This window comes from Tachysurus vachellii, chromosome 19 (genome assembly GCF_030014155.1).
Source record: "Tachysurus vachellii isolate PV-2020 chromosome 19, HZAU_Pvac_v1, whole genome shotgun sequence".
NCBI lineage: Eukaryota > Metazoa > Chordata > Actinopteri > Siluriformes > Bagridae > Tachysurus > Tachysurus vachellii.
Window position 1 is genome coordinate 2,328,165 of NC_083478.1, and position 23,633 is coordinate 2,351,797.

At 40.4% G+C, this 23,633-nt stretch overlaps 1 protein-coding gene across 1 annotated transcript in view; it reads left to right on the forward strand.

Moving 5' to 3' along the window:
* The window catches only part of LOC132862310 (cadherin-4-like), a 318,252-nt gene that overhangs the window by 144,771 nt on the left and 149,848 nt on the right, over positions 1 to 23,633 (forward strand). The window contains exon 3 of the mRNA XM_060894272.1: positions 4,571 to 4,594. Within this exon, the coding sequence (XP_060750255.1) occupies positions 4,571 to 4,594 (24 nt within the window). The remainder of the gene's footprint in view (positions 1 to 4,570; positions 4,595 to 23,633) is intronic.

Genomic DNA, 23,633 nt, shown 5'->3' on the forward strand with positions numbered 1-23,633 from the left:
ATTTTTTCACCCACACACACCAACACACACACACACACACACACACACACACACACACACACACACACACACACACACACACACACACAGTATACAGTATTCCTCTGCATGAAGAACATTGGAACTGTGTGTGTGTGTGTGTGTGTGTGTGTGTGTGGGTGAGATCCGAGCCCCTACTATTGTATTCTTGCCAGGACACATCTGGCTATGTGTAAGTCGCTGGCTATGTCGTTTTGATTACATCATGGTCGCCTGGACACACACACACATACACACACACATACACACACATACACACACAATAATTGATTATGTTCAAAAGATGCAGATCAAGTAACTAGCTTTATAGAGATCTTTGTCTCTTTCTCTCTCCTCTTGGCCGTCCCTTTATTTTTTCCTCTCTCTCTCTCTCTCTCTCTCTCTCTCTCTCTCTCTCTCTCTCTCTCTCTCTCTCTCTCTGTATTTCCTTCCCCAGCTGCAGCTCTCTCCTTTTGTGTTTCTCTGTTGCTCTTTTTCTTTCTATGTCTTTATTAATTTCTCCCTCCCTTTCCCTCTCTCTCTCTCTCTCTCTCTCTCTCTCTCTCTCTCTCTCTCTCTCTCTCTCCCCCTCTCTCTGCTGTAGAGCTACTGTATATTAAGTTACTTTATGATATTAGTTACTTTTCAGTTGGTGTTTAATTAAGTGCCTATCGTATATCTGTCTTTTCTAATCAATAAAGTTCACTTAAGAAACTTCTGCAGTAAACAATGTATTAGTGTATCACTTCATCACGTCTCTCTCTCTCTCTCTCTCTCTCTCTCTCTCTCTCTCTTTCTCTCTGTGAGAGATAAATGATGTGTTTGCTCTGTTTTTTTTAATTAACTTAAAGAATCAAAGAAAGGTCTCATGTTACTTAATTCCCAGCAAACTGCAGCCAAACACCACACATCACTCTATTCTATTCTATTCTATTCTATTCTCTTTGCTCTATTCCATGCCATATAACCGTTCTCATGTTCTATTTGCTATATTCGGTTTGTCTTATGTTCAATTCAATTCAATTCAAGTTTATTTGTATAGCGCTTTTTACAATGGACATTTGTCTCAAAGCAGCTTTACAGAACATAAACATAGAGCCGAAGATAAACATAAGGAGAGATATAAAGAATTAATATAATAAAAATTCAAGATATATATAGTTCACAGTGTGTATGTATGTATATGTATTTATCCCCAATGAGCAAGTGTGAGGTGACTCAGGCAGCATTGGTAAGGAAAAACTCCCTTAGATGGTAAAGGAAGAAACCTTGAGAGGAACCAGACTCAAAGGGGGACCTCATCCTCATATGGGTGACACTGGATGGTGTGATTATAAATATACAAGTATCACAGAGTCCAACTGGAGCTGGTAGATCTGTTGTATTGCTTCTCTTCCATTTTTCTTGTCTTTTCTATATATGTTTTATTCTCTTTGACTCTTATTCTATTCATTTTACTCTATTTGCTGTATTAGGATTGTTGCACTAATTTTTTTTCTAATTTATTCTATTCTCTTCTATTTTTTTTAATTAGTTTTCCTCATCAATTATCATAATCTATACTATTCTATTCTATTCCATTCCATTATTTCCATTCCAGTAGATTTCTCCTGTTTATTCCGCTCTGTTTGTTCTGCTTTTTAATTCCATATCATTTCTATTCTATTTGCTCATTTGTTTCTGTTTCCGTTTTTCTCGACGCTGTTATTCTACATTCTGTATACGTTTAGTCTGTTTAGTTAGTTCTGTCTGTTCATTATAAAAACCTGCGTGAAAGCCAGAGATCATGAGCGAAATTGAGATGTTTTATATGATTCCTACGTAAAGAACAGACAAAGCAAAGTTTCATTCTGGTTCACACACAAGCAAAAAAAAAAAAGTGAAAAGAAAGAATATCATATTAAAGATTTTTGGTGTTCAGGAGCATCAGGAACATTTTGACAGCTGGTAGAAGATCACAAATGGAAATGATCATCCTTATGTTTGTTTCTGATGTCTTTGACATTTGCTATCCAACCACTTGATCAAAACATGACACTCATTGTATGAGGAATTTACTGGAACATAAGTAGCTATGGAGAACAGAAATATATCTAAACGTTTTTTTTTACAAGATTTTGGTGAAATATTTTCTGACTTTTGTATGTTATATAAGGAAAAACTACATTTTTTTTCTCTTTTTTTGCGGTTCTTTATATACATTTACAGCATTTAGCAGACACTCGTATCCAGAGTGACTTACATTTTTTTTATTTCAGTTTATACACGGTGGCTTAGTGGTTAGCACGTTCGCCTCAGACCTCCAGGGTTGGGGGTTCGATTCCCGCCTCCGCCTTGTGTGTGTGGAGTTTGCATGTTTTCCCTGTGCCTCGGGGGTTTCCTCCGGGTACTCCAGTTTCCTCCCCTGGTCCAAAGACATGCATGGTAGGTTGATTGGCATCTCTGGAAAATTGTCTGGAGTGTGTGAGTGAATGAGAGTGTTTGTGTGTGGGTTGGCACTCCGTCCAGGGTGTATCCTGCCTTGATGCCCGATGACGCCTGAGATAGGTACAGGCTCCCCGTGACCCGAGGTAGTTCGGATAAGCAGTAAAAGATGAGTGAGAGTGAGTGAGCATCCAATGGTGACTAAAGCGACCCACTATTTGATTGCCTGATTATTTTAGCTGTAATAAATACATTCAAATACACACACTTACACAGAAATCGATCTCTCACTGGATTACATGCATGTTAGTGTGGGTGTATTCAATTCTTCACTATTGTGGATCTGAGGTCTGTCGGGATTTCAATACAAACACAGACCAAGAAGCGCTTGCCATGCGGGTCGAAAGGTCATCCGGCATGCGCTCACGTTTAATCCATTACAAAAAAAATGTCTTCGGAGGTTCATCTCCATCATTTGATTACAAAACGGTGTCTATTTTGGTGAAATCTCGGTTACGGAGACACTGTGGGAAATACGGGCAGGTTGAAGACGTGATCTGGCATTGAATCGCTAGCGTTCGCTCTATTCCCTCTCGCTCTCTTTCTCTCGCTCACTTCTTCGTGACTTCTTGTTTTGGGCTTTGAGCCAGCGTAAAATTGCTCGAGGATGTCCAAGCAATGAGGAGACGGCGTGTAATATATGATTTTATCCTATCTGGATGAGTTATTAAATAAGGATGAAGCCAGGGGGAGTATACAAACAGTGTCCTTGTAAAAAGGGTTTACAGCAACAATAATCCAGATTTACTGTATTTACACACACTCTCTCTCTCTCTCTCTCTCTCTCTCTCTCGCTCTATCTATCTATCTATTTTTCTCTCTCTTACACTTTATCCAGCTCTGTCATTCCTTGTTTGTGAAAAGTTTTTGGCTCGTGTCAGCGCCGTTTTCACCTTGCCATAAAGAATTATCATTTAGAAACAGATTAATGCGATGAAAAGAGTTTTTAACCATCGAGTCACGTCTCCTGCCGTTTTATTTCAACTTAAACAACTTCAAGGCTTCAAATTCTATGTCACGCTTTCTGACACCTGGCAAACTCAGAATTTAGGTTGTTATGCCTTGGGTTTCTTTCAGAGTTGTTAAGAAAATAAGGTATCACATTTTTGAGGAGAATTTAAGGGTCAGGAGGAGATCATTTAGAAGGAAGTTCTGTAAGATTTACTAAGGACATCATGTGAAATCTTTGTTTATATATTAAATTGTTACTAAATCTATAAGGTAATGAAAATATATATATATGTGTGTGTGTGTGTGTGTGTGTGTGTGTGTGTGTGTGTGTGTGTGTATAAATCATGCAAATCAATTGGACTAAATTAAGAATAAAAAAAAAAAAAAATTCAACAGTCACCTACATTTGATATTTTGATATAAAGCATTTTATATTTAATACAATAACATACAATAAGATTGTACGTAATTGTTTAATTATATATATATATATATACACACACTGTATGAGTTCTTTAGTGGGTCACGGTGGCTTAGTGGTTAGCACGTTCGCCTCACACCTCCGGGGTTGGGGGTTCGATTCCCGCCTCCGCCTTGTGTGTGTGGAGTTTGCATGTTCTCCCTGTACCTCGGGGGTTTCCTCCGGGTACTCCGGTTTCCTCCCCCGGTCCAAAGACATGCATGGTAGGTTGATTGGCATCTCTGGAAAATTGTCCGTAGTGTGTGTGTGCCCTGCGATGGGTTGGCACTCCGTCCAGGGTGTATCCTGCCTTGATGCCTGATGACGCCTGAGATAGGCACAGGCTCCCCGTGACCCGAGGTAGTTCGGATATGCAGTAGAAAATGAGTGAGTGAGTTCTTTAGTAAACTGGATTTTTGAAATATTTTTGACAATAATAAGCAGAAGAAGCACAAGGGGTATGGGTGTGTGTGTGTGTGTGTGTGTGTGTGTGTGTGTGTGTGTGTTGCTTTATGAATAATGCTTTTTTTTTTCCCCTCAGCATTTATTTTTATTTTATTTATTTGTATGAGAAGAGTCTGCATTAATGTCAGCATCCTTTAACATTTGTTTTTCTTTCCTCTAACCTTTACCGCTTTTCTCTCTTCTCGTTTCTAGACACCATGCTGTCATCAGGAGCAGGTAGGAACAAACCTGTGTCTGTATCATGCTGAGTGAGCTACAGGCTCGTGTGTGCTTGTTTGTGTGGATCTTTATACAGCAGCTTGTATGCTGAGAGTGCGTATAGTTTTATCGTTGCAAATCGAGACATTTCACGCTGGATTTTTAAACTGATTCATTGCTTTAGAGCTTTAAACAGACAGAATAGCACGAGGAAGAAGAATCATTCTGGCTGTTGAAGCATTATTGTGCAAACTGAGCAGTTTTGGTTAAACAACATGCATTTCAAGGCAATTTTCTCCATGAACGTTTTACAAATGTTGACGCAAGCCGTAACCAGACAGCCGAATTGTACACAGGACTACAAACTGTGACGTGCAAGAAACAATATACAACACTGGCTAACAATAAATACACAGGACACTTGGAATGAACACATCTTGCAGCGGCATGTTGCATCTTCTGAACTTTACTTTTACACGTTTCTTCTGTTCTTGATGCACTTATACATGTTAGAAATGTTTCTTAGGATACCGAGTGCTCTTAAAGCGACAGCACAAGATTACAACTATAAATACGAGACAGCACAGAAGAGAGAATCCAGTGCAAAAAAAATCGTCATTTTATAGACAGGAAATAGCATAATATTCTATTCTGATGTACAATTTGTCAAGCGGTACAACTGCCATTTCCCCAGCTAATAATAATGCAGAAACTATACCATCATGTCATTCAAAGATCTGGAGATTGTTATCCGTGCTTTTTTTTTTCTTGATTATTGTAATTTCCTTCACATGGATCAAATATTTCAAATCGTCTGTCGGTTCAAAGCGCTAATCTTCTGACAAAACCTAAGAAAGCATTTTCACCTTATTGTCAAAGTCAAAGATGACTTGGAGGTTTTGTTTTGAACTCTGTACATAACATGGCACTATGATATATATTTCTGACCTCCTCCAAACGCGTTCTGCCTGAAGATTAATGATGGGAAGTTCGGTTCTTTTCCGCGAACCGGTTCTTTCGGACAGTTCGTTTTAATGAACCAGTTCAATAATCCAGTTCACCAGTTCTTTTACATCCTGACGTAATGATGTAAATTCCTTCATCCCGCCGCTGCCGGCAGATATTAATACAATCAATTTAACACATTTGAAAAGTTCTTTGTATCCATAACTTTAGTTGAATACGTTTCTTACATTTAAGTTTTGCAACTAAAACACCCAGTACAGGCATTGATGTGCAAACGTGGGTGTTTTACGTGTCTTAAAGATATAAAGTTAATAAACTAATCTTCATCAACTTACAAAAACTTACAAAAAAAAATCATAATTTTGAAATGTTTCTTTCGCTCCATCAGTTGTTTCAAAAACTAATGCAACTGAGTTAAACACTCATACGTTGATAAGACGTTAAATCATAACCATTTACATTTGTTACTGTATCAGTTCAGCGATTTACGCATGCGCAATAACAACAGCTGATCGGTTCTCAGTATGTCGGACGCGTCCGAAAGAAACAGTTCTCAGTTCAGTGTACTGATGATTCGCTGTATCGGTTCAGTGACTCAAGCATGCGCAGTAACAACAGCTCATCGGGTCTCGGACGCGTCCGAAAGAAACAGTTCTCAGTTCTGTACTGATGATTCGCTGTATCAGTTCAGTGATTCAAGCATGCACAGTATCAGCAGTTCAAGCTCACAGTTCTCTCAGCACAACATGTCTCAGTTCAGTGTACAGGAGTCACATATACTCCGGGATATTAGTTTATTTAGAGTCGGAGGGGCTGTCAGGCATGACCGAAAGTGAGTAACTTTAGTAACTTGTGGATCAGCGCTGACTCTGTTCAGAACGAATCAGTCCGATTTGGTGAACTGGTTCATCCAGTTCACTAAAAAGAACCGGTTCAAAAGAACGATTCGTTCACGAACTGGCCATCACTACTGAAGATCTTCTAAGCATTTTGCGATCTTGAATGAAGCTTTGACTTAAAAGCATCGACCTAGCTTTTAAATACAACAAGCTGTGCAGATTGAAGCTTGCTGCCAAGAAGCCAACAAAATCCAAAGCACAAGCACAACAGAATAAGTCTACGTTCGAATGAATACAAATAATCGGAATAATGGGAGCAGAGCAGCGGCTAATATTCTCTTGCTGAATTATCTCGGATGACGTTCGTGCCACCTTGTTTATCAGCGTACTGAGATCGTAACCAAGAGCACATTGGTCCGTCTTGGGAGAAAAGCAAGAGACGATCGAAAAAGAGGGATTCAGGACAGAACAGCTGTTAGACAAATCTGGGTTTTAGCAATTTTGGGCCCCATCAGATGGAAGAAATCAGAACAGATTGAAGGGATTTCTTTGTACTTGCTGAGCATCTGCTAAAAGTATCCACAGTTCAGTGATTGAGTGCAGGCAAGTCGAAAAGTCTGAGGCCTTTCACTGGATCTGTTTTTATTTCAACAGTTCTCGAATTCCTTAAATTCTACCATTTTTCATATGTGTGTCTAAGTCTAAAACAGTGTTTTTATTGGCTAAAAGCATTGAAAGCTATAAAACATATCACATCGAGAACCGTGCTCATGAAGACATGCAACGTGTTTTAACAACAGAAGCCTTTCATAAAAGGAGTTCTTAAAAGCCAAAACAATGATTTGTTTCAATTTTAAACATTTTATGATGCAGGACATGGAAAAGGGGTCGTGAAAAGGGAGGCGGAGGACTGTCAGGGAAAATGAAGGAGTACTCTGAGGCAGGGTTGTGAGGTAGGATAAGGTGAGAATAAATGTTAAGGAGTAGCATAAAGGAAGCCGCATGTACAGTAATAGCATGCTGAGGGATAATCATGAGGCTCTGGTTGGATTGTTGGGAAGGTTGTCCGTGGAGGATATTGAGTTGTAAAGGGAGTATGGTTAGGGAATTCTGTTGGCAATGAGGAAAGAGTTTGGAACTTGGAGGGAGTATGATGAAGAGAGGACTGTTAGGAAAGGTCCTAAATAAGTAATGTTTGGAAAGAGAATGTCAATGGAGGATAATGAGGGAAGGTGATGACAAGAGAAGTGGGAGGACAGTAAAGGAGGATGCCTAAGAGCTATTATGAGGTAGAATTATACTTAGGAAAGGTCTTAAAGAGAGTTTGAGAAAGGACAGTGAAGAAAAGTGAATAGGGATAATTGTTGGGGAGAATGGTATAGGAGGATCATTCTGGAGAATTGTACATGACGGTCTTTAGGGTGGATGATAAAGGTTGTAAAAGTGGACTGTGAGCCATAATTTTTGGGGAGGATCTTAAGAGTTGATGGTGAAGGTCAATCGTTACAAATGATGGTAAGATAATAACCTCAGAAAAGATTGCAATGATGATCTTTTGGGTTAATAGTGAAGGAGAATCACTAGGGTGAGGGGTAGTGAAGGAAGATACTAAAGGGGAGGATATTTAGGCTAAAGGAGGACCATTAGAGTGGGTTGACATGGAGAATCATACAGTAAGTGAGGAAGCAAGAGATCACCAGGAAGAATGTGTTTTTTTTTTTTTTTTTGAAAGAAGATCAAAAAGGATCTTTAGGATAGATGGTGACAGAAAATTCTTTTAGTCGTAAAGGTGGATGCTTGTGGGAGATGGTGAAGGAAAATCCAAACGAAAGGGCTTAGGGAGGGTGGTGAGAGAAGTTCCTCAGGGTGAAATGTAAGGGAGGATATTTGAGGTTAATGGTATAGGGCGTGGGGGGCACGGCGGCTTAGTGGTTAGCACGTTCGCCTCACAGCTCCAGGGTTGGGGGTTCGATTCCCGCCTCCGCCTTGTGTGTGTGGAGTTTGCATGTTCTCCCCGTGCATCGGGGGTTTCCTCCGGGTACTCCGGTTTCCTCCCCCGGTCCAAAGAAATGCATGGTAGGTTGATTGGCATCTCTGGAAAGTTGTCCATAGTGTGTGATTTCGTGAGTGAATGAGAGTGTGTGTGACCTGTGATGGGTTGGCACGCCGTCCAGGGTCCTGCCTTGATGCCCGATGACGCCTGAGATAGGCACAGGCTCCCCGTGACCCGAGGTAGTTCGGATAAGCCGTAGAAAATGAGTGAGTGAGAGAGTGAGTGAGGGTATAGGGGGTCAATATGGTGGATTGTCCCTGAGTAAGTGAAGGAGCAACAGACAATATTTGGAGGACCATTTGGGTGGATAGTGCTGGAGGTTCTTCAGTAAGTAGGCAAGGGAAGTTCATAAAGGAAGATTATTTAGATAACAGTGAAAGAGCATCATTAAGATAGGGATTGATAATTAAAAGGTTCTAAGAAGTGAAAACGGGCATCATTTTGGGTAGTTCTGGAGAATCTATGGTATATATATGTATGATAAAGGAGGATTGTTTGTGTAGGGAATAAGGGTCTTTAGGGTAGATGATGTAGAAGGATTGTTCGGTTGTTGAGGGAGGATTGTTTCAGTTGCAAGAGAGGATCTTTATGGTAGATTGTAAAGGAGCATTGTTTGGTTAGTGGGGAGGGTCTTTAGGGTAGATGGTAAAAGAAGATTGTGTGGGTGTGGAGGGGAGATCTTCATAATACTGTACATGGTAAAGAAGAATTATTTGGGTGGTAAGGGAGAATCTTTATGGTTGATGCTAAAGGAGTATTGCGTGGGTGATGAGGGAGGATCTTTAATAAGAGATGATGGAGGGAAAATATTACGGCTTGCGGCTTGTTAGGTATGATTTTTTTTTTAGGATTTGTGCTAATACTGTATTATCAGGATGGATGGTGTGGGTCTTAAGAATTTCAGTGGAGAGCTCTGCCACATTTATATGCAATGGCAAAAAAAAGAAAGACACTTAATTCTCCGTAACATGAAAGAAATGCTGACCAGCAGAGAGCAGAAAGACAGTGCACGCAGCATGCCATAACAAAACTGGCATATGGACACACTTGACTAAAGAGGATGGTAAAGAAGGATGGTGAAGGGAAAACGATTAGCGTTGAAAGTGAAGGATTATTATCAGGGAGGATTGTTGGGGCAGCTCTTTAGGGTAGGTGGATGATGGAGGATCGTTTTGTGAATGGTGATGGAAGATCAACAGGAAGGGATTCTAAAAAGGATTGTGAGGAAGGATCATCAGAGGGTGTCCTTAGGGTTGATGATAAGATAGGACTGCTACGGTGGTGAAGAAGAATCATCGAAGGGGTTGTTAGCTTGAATCTTTAGGGTTGCTTGTGAAGGAGAATCATTAGAGAGGATAGTGATAGATGAGTGGGCATCGAGAGTCAAAGCTCACTTATACCAGTGTGCTAATGGACAGCAGCCCACAGCAGACCACTTACAGCCTCTTACCAGCCTGAAATTTACAGCTGTTTATCCTCTCATCTTCCTAAAAAAAAAACCATGTATCGCTTGATTTATTTTGTTTATTTATTTATTTGTTTGTTTTATTCACTAATTAAATTGATTGGTTAAGTGGCATTTGCAGCATTTTGAGTTTTTCGAGTGACTTTGCATTGACCTTTCTCTCATTAGCTGTACAGCATTAGCTAATGGACAATCTCATTCCCCGTTCTCATTGAGATGGGAAGTTGTTTTGATTAAAAAAACAAAAAAACAAAAAAAACACGGAAAAAACAGGAGTGTTTACTCTTCATCTGAAGTGATTTTAGCGGTAAGTAAAAGGTGGATGCTATTAAACCTTGAAACTTTGCATTGAAAGCAAAAAGTTTTGAAATGCCAAATGTGAATTGTAAATATACAAGCCTTCGTTTTTAACCTTTATAAAAGTAACATGATAGGCTACGGTCTGAAGTGTGTGTGTGTGTGTGTGTGTTGGGTTTCGTTTCTTGTCCTTCTCTAAAAGAATTAGTGGTTTTATCTGTTATTCAGAGGTCATATCTGATCCTCTGACTCTTCTCTCCCTGGAGAGCCTAGTTAAGCACTCATCCTGTCAATTAATCTGACTGAGAATCGATTCATCACTACAGCCATTCATTGATCGTGAGACTCATTAATACGCTTTGTAAAGGCTCCGGGTGTTTAACCGCACTCGTTAAGCTTTCCAATCTGACAAATTCACACTTCTCTCTCTCTCTCTCTCTCTCTCTCTCTCTCTCTCTCTCTCTCTCTCTCTCTCTCTCTATGATGTTCCAAAGAGGTGAAGCACAAAGGAATCAGGTGATAAGAGGAAACCCTGAGGTGGTTAGGTTGAGTTTAGCTTAGCGGTCAGCTAATGCTGGCTAGAAGGGACAGCCGTGATCTTCTTTCCCATTGGCTCGTTTATTTACATCGTTAACATCGAAGCGGAGCTAAGTGAAATTACTGGCTACTGGAAGAGAATCCCGGGTTTGTCTTCCCGCATTCACTCCAATTCAGTTCAATTGGCTTTGTTTTGTTGCCAGACTAATTTTATTCATGATCAGACTGACCGCTCTGTAACTGCCTTTTTTCCTGCCGTCTATCCCTTTCTTTATCTTTTTCTTCTTATTTTTGAATTTCAGTCAACTTTTTTCTCTCTCTCTCTTATCTACCACATCTCTCTTTCCTCATCTCTCTCTCTCTTTCCTCATCTCTCTTTCCTCATTTCTCTCTCTCTTTCCTCATCTCTCTTTCCTCATCTCTCTCTCTTTCCTCATCTCTCTTTCCTCATCTCTCTCTCTCTCTCTCTCTCTCTCTCTCTCTCTCTCTCTCTCTCTCTCTTTCCTCATCTCTCTCTCTCTCTCTCTCTCTCTCTCTCTCTCTCTCTCTCTCTCTCTCTGTCAATTCATTTGTCCATTTCTTTCACTTGTCTCCATTTCCCACACTGTTGCTGTCTTCTTCTCACATTTCTTTTCTCTTTTCTGTTTCTTTGTCTTTCTCTTTCTCTCTCCGTATATTTACCTCATTATCTCTCATATCATCTTTCTCTATTCTCCCTCCCTCTGTTTCACTGTTTCTGTTATTTTCCTTTTTTCTATCAGTCTCTCTCTCTCTCTCTCTCTCTCTCTCTCTCTCTCTCTCTCTCTCTCTCTCTCTCCTTTTTGCCCTATCGTAATTTAATTAATTATCTAAATATATTTTTTTATTTTTCGTCTCGCATGTCTAACACTCTTGTCTTTTTTTTCCATCCCTCCATCTCTCTTTCACTGTAATTACCTTTTCTCTTTTTCGGCTTTATTCTCAGCATCTTTATCTATTTTCGCTGACAGTTTATCTGTCCATCTCTCAGTATTTTTTCTTGCTAAATATTTTTGCTACTTACTTTAACTCCCACTTTTCATCTGTATTTCAATATTGAGAATCTTTTTTTTTTTTTTTTCTCTATATCTCTGTCCTTCTTTCTCTTTATTTATTAATTCACTGTCACTCCGCTGCTGTGGTGGTTACCATCTGTCTATCTATCTTTCTATGATTTAGTCTGTTGAAGTCTGTTTATTTCTAATTCAGTTCCCCACAGATTTATCAATGGCATTTGCAAAAAAAGTTGTTTTTTTATGATGTGTGATTGAATATTAAATATATTAAATAGACTTATTCTCTCTCTCTCTCTCCCTCTCTCTCTCTCTCTCTCTCTCTCTCTCTCTCTGTGTGTGTCTTCACCCGTCACATTTTCCTTATCATCCGAACCCACAAACACTTTTCATTGATCAAATATGGCAACAAGGCTTCAGATCTGCAGACATCAGAAGCTCAACTAATGACAGCTCGATTTCTGAAGATTTATCTTGTAGAATGTTTTTTACCCCATACAGTAACAGAAATGTGGAAGGAAGTTAAAAAAATAAAAATAAAATTATTATTGTATGAGCGGTTTGTGTGATGGACATGAGAGACGCTATGTATTTATCCACAGGGGATTGACAGTTGTTTACTGTTGATGACATTTTACACACACACACACACACACACACACACACACACACACACACACACACCCTTGAAACGTTTCCTTAAAAAGTTTGCGAACTTAAAGACTTTGTTGCTAGAGTTTGTAGACTTTTTTGGGGCAACTTTAGCAACTTTATTTCAAATAAAGTAGCAGCCGTTTGATCAGATGTTAGCGACTGTCCTGATTTTATGAGCTAAGAGAGCGTGTCTGCTCAATTCACCACCAGTGTGTAAAGCCTGACTGAGTTGCACTTGAGAAAGCTGATGTCCCAGTAAGCAATCACTGATCACCACCGTTTCCTTTGCTCCATCTCAGATCAGCAGTTTCCCCAACAAATAATCACTGATTAGGTTTGTTCCCAATTACCATTCACTGATAATTGCTCTAGAGGACTAATCAATTATCACTATTCCCAACAATTAAACACAGATTAGTTTACTTTCCACTGATCACCACTGCTCCCATCTACTGATTATCACCAAGCAAACTAACACCGATCACCGTTGCTCCCAACAACCAATCACTCGACAGTCCTCCCAACAACCAATCACAGATCACCGTTGTCATACCGAACTATAGCTCATATTTCATTCTAAATGAATTTCAGTCTTCAGAAAATTTAAGCTGTAATATCTCATCTGTCTTTGACTCGTCTGATGACTTCTAGCCACTTTTTGAGTCACTTCTCCACCAGACAGAGTTGGCTACACTGTTCCCTTCTGTCCCACAACAATATTTGCAGAAAATAGAAAGGTTGCTAGTTTCTATTATCGGAACGCTGGGAGAGCATTTGGCCGTGTTAATTCATGCACACATTCACAGATGTGCATATTCATGTTGAAAGAAGGCAGTGAGAGAAGACTTTCCCCTCCACCAAGCAGACAGTCACGCCAATTAAACAAACGTCTCGCTTCTGCAGTCTCTTCCTCCTGGAATGCTAAAAAACTTGCAAAAGTGTCGCCACGGAAACGGCAGATGGGTCTTCGTTCCTCCACAACAGTGGAGGAAGGAGGAGGAAAAAATAAACAACAAAGTGGCAAGGTTTCTGTAGGGAAAAGCATCTTTCCATCTCCAAACTGAGAAGAAACGTTTGTTTGTTTGTTTGTTTGTTTGTTTGTTTGTTTGTTTGTCTGCTTTCTCAACTACTCATGCTAATCTTAGAGAAATCAACTGAGATGAAGCTGCAGTCAGGTCTAAAACCGAATGGCAAAAAAAGAACAGTGACAATATCAAGAAAAATGGAAGTCCCCTGGCGGATCCCTTTCGTAACATAAAATCATTTTGTCTTTTCTCTTTTTAAAAGCTGTTAGCATTTTGACAACCTGCTAACCCATTAAAAAAACATCTAAATTTACTTTTTATTATGTTTGTTTCTTTTATCGTGCTAATTGCTAGTTGGTGAGAATTTGTCCATGATCAAGCTGAAAAAAAAATCTGCACAAAAAACCCCACAAAAACGCTAACGTTAATAACAACCGGCGATAAAGCAGTTAGAAAATTGGCTTGGGCACACGATCGTTTCTGAGAGAACCTCTTCAATTCTTCTTTCTTCTCCGCTATCCAAGGCCTTACTATTCCTATCACTGAGCACATCTTTTAGCCTAACAGCACACACCATTTGATGATAAACCTCCCCCACTGTCTAACACCACACTCCCAACGTGTTTGCACAGCGAGATGGATGTTGACCTTCAGCGCTGGATCAGAGTCAGATTTCTTCTCCAAACTTCAAATCGTCGAAAGCTAAACAGTGAAAAAGTGCTGGCTGGAGGCCGCGCTGTACAAGGCGAGCGCTTCTTTGATGAAAATGATGAAATACCGCAGAGCCAAGAGGGTCAGTTAGATCTGAAACAAGCTTCACCCTGATCCTTTGCCAGTTGTATAAATATACAAAATTTGCCCGTGTTCTTGGTTTGGATAAACACTGCAGAGGAACGGGAACAATAGAGCGAGAGAGCAAAGTGCCTTCGCTTCTTCATCGCCTGCAGCCATAATTGATTCTACTACTGTGGACGTTTATGTTCACCCAGAGAGACAGAGACGGAGGAGTGAAGCGACAGCCAAGGTAAACACTCTCGCAATACACAGAGAAAGAAGGAAAGAAAGAGAAAAAGAGACAAGCGCCAGACTAAACACAGCCACCCGCCGAGGTTCACCGACCCGCTCCAATGAGCTACTGTACTCCATGGGAACTTTGACCTCCAAACAGAGGGATGCGTTACTGGAACTCCGAAGACACGGCATAAGGAGAAGAACTCGCAGCCAAACATTTTTAATGCCAGAGGTGAAAAGTTTACTGAGTACAAAACAGATGTCATTCAAATAGAAGAGATGGCTGAAGGCATTCCAGTAATTCTTTTACAAACCAGGTCAGCGTTTGCCGCCCACGTGTATCCTCTGTCCATACAGTTCGCCCACTCGCACTTTGCCGTGTTCTCCATTTCCTTTTCCACCATATTTATTCGTTTAAACGAGAGGTGCCTGGTGCTAGGCTGCAATCGACACCGATGTCAATACACATCAATCAAGAAAGAATTTAAAGCGCGGTCACGGGATAGCCGAAGCCTCGTCTTTCTCCAGTAGTTTGCTCCGGCTTGTTCTGCCTTTTAGTTTGTCTTCTGCTTCCTATTACAGAGGGCTTTGAGTCTTTTGCAGCCAGGGATACCTTCTACTTTTAAATGGATTTGCTCAGTACTCATTGAGTTGTTTAGGATTTTCTTAGTATTCAAATATCAGGCTAAATATTTAAATGTGAGAAATAATAATTAGGATCATTTTAAGACATCCATCCATAATCTGTATGATTTATCCTACTGGCAAGGACACAAGGAATCTGGAGCCTATCCCAGGAGACTTAGGGCACAAGGCAGGGTACACCCTGGACAGGATGCCAGACTATCACAGGGCACAATCACACACACTTGCACAATTTAGAGATGCCTATTATCCTACAACACATGTCTATGTATAAGGAAAGAAACTGGAGAATGCTGAGGAAACCTCCGAGACACTGGGAGAACCTGAAGCATCCACTCTCTACATTCTATAGATGCAGGAATCAAACCCCCAAACCTGGAAGTGTGAGGTAAATATGTTAACCATCAAGCTACCGTGCCCTCCTTAGGAGACAGAACATCCAGTTTATTACTCACTCACTCACTCGTTTTCTACCGCTTATCCGAACTACCTCGGGTCACGGGGAGCCTGTGCCTATCTCAGGCGTCATCGGGCATCAAGGCAGGATACACCCTGGACGGAGTGCCAACCCATCGCAGGGCACACACACACACTCTCATTCACTCACACAATCACACACTACGGACAATTTTCCAGAGATGCCAATCAACCTACCATGCATGTCTTTGGACCGGGGGAGGAAACCGGAGTACCCGGAGGAAACCCCCGAGGCACGGGGAGAACATGCAAACTCCACACACACAAGGCGGAGGCAGGAATCGAACCCCCAACCCTGGAGGTGTGAGGCGAACGTGCTAACCACTAAGCCACCGTGCCCCCAGTTTATTATTTAGACATTATTTATTGGTGACCATGAGAGAAGTTAGTCTTGTTTTTTTTGTTTGTTTTTCTTGGTGCGTTAGGATTTCGTCTATTTTTGTTTGTGTCTCTATAATGAATCTTAGAACCCATGATTAGGCTTCATGAAATTTAAATATTGTGCCACTCCATTTTATCTGAGAATAACTAACTACAAATAAAAGTCGTGACGAAAAGATTTTTTAAAAGACGTATTTATATGTTACATGAACAGCAACACAACTGCAATGGTGGATCCTAGTGGCTAAGGTGTTGGATTACAGAGCGAAAGGTTATGAGATCAAACCCCAGGTCCATCAAGCTGCCACTGCTGGGCCCCTGAGCAAGGACCTTAACCCCTATTGCTCATTGTATAAAATAAGATAAAAATGTATGTCACTCTGGAGAAGGACATCTGCCAAATGATGGAAATGTAAAGTAATTACAAGTTGGAAATTCGAGGTTTTCGTGAAGCTTCACGTTTCCGAATTGATGGGCATGTCAGGAAGAAAACACGGTGGAATTGGCAGACGTCTGTAGATGATGGTTGAAAATGAACTCAGAAGCTGATTCTAGTTATTATGTGTTTGGTTTATGCAACAATAAAGTTTAATCCATTCATTTTTTAATTCGCATTCTTTCATCATCATTTTCTAGACGTAGGTGTAAAAACCTTGCTGTATTTTTTGCACCTTCATCTGTCTTGAGAACTCACGTGATGCTGTTCACTGGAAAGGATATTATCTAGCAGTTAGCATCATGGATAACCCAAGCTAAGGGTCATAGCAGGTGAAGAGAAACCATTTGGCAACATTGACTTTTATTTCAGCTAGACTCCAAGGCTTGAAAGGATTATTTGAAGCTAATTCCTTCCAGAAATTAGCCTTTAACCATCAATAATTTATGCTAGTTCTTTTTCAACATTAAGCCATCAGACAAGCTAGATAGATTCTCTGAAAAATTACGTGGAGAACTTGAGCCAAAAAACTCATTAGCACAGGCTAACCGCACTCCAAAATGCTTATGATGGACTAGCTTTGATGTTAAGGACCACAGAAGCACAGCCGAGAAAAGTAGAGAAATTCTTTTACTCAAGCAAAAGTGCAATTACTCATGTAAATAAATCCACCAGCCGAAGCTGAAGTGCATATTTTTAAACCAATTTTCAAAATAACCATGAGAGAAAAAGTAAAAGAAGGATTCATGAGAGAAAAAGACTGATGGTAAGTTTGTGTCTGATCCGTGGAGTGTGGGAAAACATGAGCTAATGCTAATAACTACACACAGCTTCAGACCTAATCTCTCAAAAGTCAGCTTGCATGATAATCACACAGGCCATGCAGACTAGCTGAAAGCTAATAGCTAGCTCTGGAAAGCTAACAGTTCCAGAGCAGTGACACGAGCTGTGGCTCGGCTAAGCTAAGTTAGCGATCCTCGAGATGTGTTAGCATGAAAGCTGAAGCTGCTTATGGGGGTGAGAGATAAAGTGCTGCTGCATCGCTCTAAGTAGAGATTCTTTCTAACACACACACACACACACACACACACACACACACACACACACACACATTATACAGTAGCAGGACCTTATTGAGCTTTTAGGTAGTAAGCAATATAGAACACAGTCTCAGGATGGGTAGAGCATAAAGAGTTTGAAGTAAAACTGAAAGAGATACGGAAAGTAATTGTGGAACTGTGACGCCGTTACTCTGATGGCGTGCTGTAACGTTTCGCTAATCTTCTTTCCTTTTATGGGCCTCTCTGAGAGTGCAGGACTGTCAGCTTTTCTACCAAGTCGTTATTGTTTGGTCCAGAACGAAGCCCATAAATGTCTTCTCCAAGCAAGGCTCAATCTCTCTGATCTAACGCTGACTCTCTCTCTCACCTCTCACACTTGCACAATGTCTCTCTGGAGCTTATTCTATTTCATCCACACACAAAAGTGAGAGATGGAGAGATAGACAGAGAGAGAAGGAGGGAGAGAGAGACAGAAGGAGATGCAGGAAGAGGAAGAATCAGGGAGAGATACAGAAAGAGAAAGAAAGATACAGAAAGAGAAAGAAGAAGAGGGAGAGAGAGAGAGAGAGAGAGAGAGAGAGAGAGAGAGAGAGAAGGAGGTACAGGAAGAGAGAGAATGAGGGAGAGAACCTTTGAGAGAGAGAATGAGGGAGAGGGACAGAAAGAGAGAGAAGGAGGGGGAGAGAGACAAAATGAGAAAGAATGAGGGAGAGAGAGACAGAAGGAGATACCAGAAGAGAGATAAGGAGAGAGAGAGTCGGAAAGAGAGCGAAGGATGGAGAAAGAGACAGAAGGAGATGCAGGAAGAGAAAGAATTAGGGATAGATACAGAAAGAGAAAGAAAGATACAGAAATAGAAAGAAGAAGAGGGAAAGAGAGTGAGAGAGAGAGAGAGAGAGAGAGAGAGAGAGAGAGAGAGAGAGAGAGAGAGAGAGAATGAGGGAGAGAACCTTTGAGAGAGAGAATGAGGGAGAGGGACAGAAAGAGAGAGAAGGAGGGGGAGAAAGACAAAATGAGAAAGAATGAGGGAGTGAGAGAGACAAAAGGAGATGCCGGAAGAGAGATAAGGAGGGAGAGAGTCAGAAAGAGAGCGAAGGGCAGAGAAAGAGACAGAAGGAGATGCAGAAAGAGAAAGAATTAGGGAGAGATACAGAAAGAGAAAGAAAGATACAGAAATAGAAAGAAGAAGAGGGGAAAAAGAGAGAGAGAGAGATACAGGAAGAGAGAGAATGAGGAAGAGAACCTTTGAGAGAGAGAATGAGGGAGAGGGACAGAAAGAGAGAGAAGGAGGGGGAGAGAGACAAAAGGAGAAAGAATGAAGGAGAGAGAGACAGAAGGAGATACCGGAAGAGATATAAGGAGGGAGAGAGTCGGAAAGAGAGCGAAGGACGGAGAGACAGAAGGAGATACAGGAAGACAGAGAATGATAGAGAGATTCATAGAGAGGATGAGGTAAAGAGACAGAAAGTGGAAGAATAAGGGAGAGAGACATTGAAAGTGAGAGACACAGAGAGCTGGGTGCTTCTGGCGTCCCACCTGAGTGAAGGAATCTGCGTCTGTCCTCGCAGCCCAATGCTCAGGAGATCTGTATCACTCCTCCACGGCATCTGTTTGAGGGACAAACCTCTGAAACATCACCGATGTTCCCCCAGGGACCGAGTGACTTTCAGAGAGAAATGACTAGGACTTCAGGAAGCGAGAGACTTTCAGACGACCTTTGTTTTTCCTCATTCTGCCACTCGAGCGTGTGAGATGAATGAACGGTTATAAATGGATGTTAGCGTCCAGGTGTGGGCTTTGATGAAGGGCTTCATCTGTAGCGAAGCTCCACACCTGAGATTTGTACCGTTCTCTTTATTCCTGTGAATGTGGAAGCTCGCCTTGGGGGCATTGCGCTTGTTTAGCGTTTGCGCTTCTGCGTCTATATTCGAGCTTTCATCAACGATATTCAAATGAGCCGGGTGATAAACGAGGCCTTCTGAGTAATTTCTCGCCCAAATACGAACAATCGCACATCACAAGCGCTCACATTATAAACACACATAAGGTAGGCTGCGTGTCGAGAGCTCTGCGGTTACGGACGGGATGTCTACTTGGGCAGAAAAACAAAACAACAAAAACATTTCCATGAATATTAATGACAAAACCAGCCATATGTGAAAACAAGCTAATCACAAAGCGTTTCCCGAACAGCGAGCGAATGCTAGCACCACTTTGAGGAACAAAGACAGATAAAGGAAAGAGTAAATGGGGGGAAAAAAAAGACATAGAAAGAAGAGAGAAGATCAGAGAGAAGTCGCAGAGACGAAAAAAAATACGCCGTGGAGGATATTTTCATGGCTCCACAAGTCGAACGGCATCAAACGGAGAAAGATCCGGGGTGTCACTCAAAGCTCTCGCTGGGAATCAGTCACGGAGGAGGGAGATTACGGGCAAAATATCTTCTGGAGATGAACTTCACCGAGGGGAGAAATCCAGCCAGGAGGGAGTCGGATTTACTCATCCTGTCCCCTGACGCGCCCTCAGAAATGAGGAGGATCACACTCGCTTTTCTTTTTCAACTCGGCTTTCACCTGCGGCACGTAAAGCAGGAGAGACCGAAGCTGTAAGATGATTCTAAAAAAAAAATAATTTCTTAAATGTAAAAATAAACAATTTTTCAAAAGTCTAAAACAGTACAGATTAACTGCGAATGGGATTTGTTTCTCCTTCAAAAAAAAAAAAAAGAAAAAGAAAAAATTAATTCAATATATATATAAATATATATATATGGGGGGCCACGGTGGCTTAGTGGTTAGCACGTTCACCTCACACCTCCAGGGTTGGGGGTTCGATTCCCGCCTCCGCCTTGTGTGTGTGGAGTTTTCATGTTCTCCCCGTGCCTCGGGGGTTTCCTCCGGGTACTCCGGTTTCCTCCCCTGGTCCAAAGACATGCATGGTAGGTTGATTGGCATCTCTGGAAAATTGTCCGTAGTGTGTGATTGCGTGAGTGAATGAGAGTGTGTGTGTGTGCCCTGCGATGGGTTGGCACTCCGTCCAGGGTGTATCCTGCCTTGATGCCCGATGACGCCTGAGATGCTCCCCGTGACCCGAGGTAGTTCGGATAAGCGGTAGAAGATGAATGAATGAATGATATATATATATATAAAGAACGTCATATCAAACGATTATACGCATTTTTAAAAGGTGTCACATATGTACAAAGCTTGTTCCTATGGAAACGATCACATGATAGAACCAGTTCATTAATAGATGCCTGTGATTTGCTTTCAGAGGGAGAAATAGACAGACTTAAAGAAGGATATAAGACTAAATAGGTAGATCTATGATGTGTGTGTGTGTGTGTGTGTGTGTTTTCCCAGCTGCCCACTTCCTGTTCCACCACACACTCAGCGTGTGAGAAAGATCTCTCCTTGCATCCTGCGTTCTTTTCTGACTAATGGATGAAGTTGCGAGGATGTTTTTTTTCTCGCCCTGATTGTGTAGGCGGATGAGCGCACTAATTATTCATCAGTCTTCGGGCGAAAATATTTGTGTGAGTGTTTACAGAGAAAGGAAGTGTGTAAAGAGTGTAATGTTGTTGTATGACACGTCTCCCTCGAGCTCAGCTGTCGGCACACCTCCAAATCTCTTTCTCCACCGGGGGAATTCATCAATACATGGCAACCTGCCTTTTGCATTCCTTTGCGCTTTGTTCCTGAAGGTGAAGAACGGTGAGGTAAGAAAATGTAAAGAAAGCGCTGACCTCGCAGATGTACCTATCTGACCGGATTTTGACTATTTTTCATACCACAAAAAGGTTTTTTTCTTTTTCTTTTAAATAAATCCAGGTGAACCTTTAACCTTAAACATGTAGATGGAGCTGTGAAGTTTAATTCTTATTACTGCATCTTTCTAAACAACACAGACAGAAATATATGGATAGGCAAATAGAAGGACAGGCAGAGGGAGAAAGGCAGGCAGACGGACAGACGGACGGACGGACGGACAGACGGACGGACGAATAAAGAAAAAAGAAAGACAAACAGACAGACAAACAAACAGAGGGAGAAAGAAAGACAGGTGGACAGACAGACAGACAGACAGACAGACAGATAGATAGATAGATAGATAGATAGATAGATAGATAGATAGATAGATAGATGGATATAGGGAGAAAGACAGACAGATAGATAGTTAGATGGGGAGAGTTACTGTGAAATGGATGGATGAATGGATGGATGGATGGATGGATAACTGAGCAATGAGAAATTTAAAACAATTCATTAATTAGACATCATTATGAGTATAAATCTGAGTGATGAATCATTAGGAAAGCAGTGGGGCAGAGAGAGAGAGTGTGTGTGAGTGTGTGTGCGTGTGTGTGTGTGTGTGCGTGTGCGTGTGCGTGTGTGTGTGACAGACAATGGACAATGTGCAAGAGACTGTGTGTGAAAAACTGTCTATGTGAGAGTGAGTTTGAGTCAATATGTGCGACCATGTGTGCATGTGTGTGTGTGTGTGTGTGTGTGTGTGTGTGAGAGAGAGAGAGAGAGAGAGAGAGAGAGAGAGAGAGAGAGGCACTGTGCGTGAGACAAAATGTGAGACAGATGAGTGTGTGTGAGCGAGAAAGAGAGGCATTGAGTGTGAGACAGATGTACAGGTGTGTGTGTGTGTGTGTGTGTGTGTGTGTGTTTGAGAGACGGTGTGTGTCTAGCAGTAAAGACCTCCATCAGGGCTCATATTTAATTCTGTAGCTTCACACAGATGAACAGAGCTCCACACCCCGGCCTTTAAATGGTGCTATTAATATAAGTTAAACTTTTAACGCCTATTTTTTAACACTTTTTTTTTTGACTTGGTTAATACAAATGGATTCATGAGCCTCAGAGGTCTTGTTCCATAAAAAGATCATGGAGTAAATTATTGATGCTCCACCACTTCGTTTAATCCGCGAACGCTCGCTCGGAGGAGAGAACTAGCCCAAAGCTCCATTATTAGACGGAAACTGTGAACATTAAGTACAAGGAAGTTCATCCTTTTCAGCTGGTTCCAGTTCAGCTCGACTCAACACGTCTGGGCTGAAGGACAAAAATATACCATTAAAACACTGGAAAGAATTTTATTTACAGAGAAATATATATATATATGTATAAAACATAAAACATTTTTTATTAACTTTAGAATCTGTTTTATACGCTACTGTTTAGCAGTAACTAGCATTGTGATCAGACATCAAACCATTTTATACAATTAAATCTAAAATGTCTTTAAACTTATGAAACATATTTTTGGTTTAAAATAAATTGATCGATTTTAATTCTTGTATCTGTTAATATAGGTTTTTGTCCTTTTGTCCATTTTTTTTTGTTGTTGTTGGTTTATTTATTTATTTTATACGAAAAAAAGGCTGGAAAAAATATATATATATATATATATATATATATATATAGAACCTTTATCATTTTTAAATTAAATAAAATAATAAAAAAACGAAAGGTGAAAAAATAAAAGAAACAAAAAGATCAAATTCTACATTAAAAATGAAATGAGTCAAATAAAATAAATCAAATAAAATAAAACAAACACAAATAAATAAATCTGGTAATTAATATTTCAATAAAACATATAAACAAATATGTAATTTCAAAAAATAATTTCAAACAAACATACAACTAAATAAATAAATGAGTGTATAGATAAACAAACAAACAAACAAACAAGCTTTCCTAAACAATTTTTTATTTACGTGTCAAATAAATAAATAAATAAATAAATAAATAAATAAATAAATAAATAACAAGAATCCAGGGTTACATTTATTATTCCAAATTTCAAATTGTCAGATTTTTTGTTTGTTTGTTTTTTGCTTTTAACTTTATATATATTTAATGTTTTATGTTTGTTATGTATTTATATAAATACATAACAAACTAAAAACAACTAACACGTTTATTCAAGTCTATTCGTCCATCGACACGCGACCTGAGCGTGTCCTTCTTACACACCTGACTAATCGTCTGCCTTTTCTCCTGAAGATTTTTCACTCGCTTATGCTAGCATTGTTTTTTTTCCCCCTTGTATTTGTTGTATAGATATAAACTCTATATAGTGTCTGTGTATAATAATTGTTATTATTATCAATAATTGTTATGTGTATCATGAGTTTAGTCTAAAGCTCTTTTTTAACTGCGTGTGCA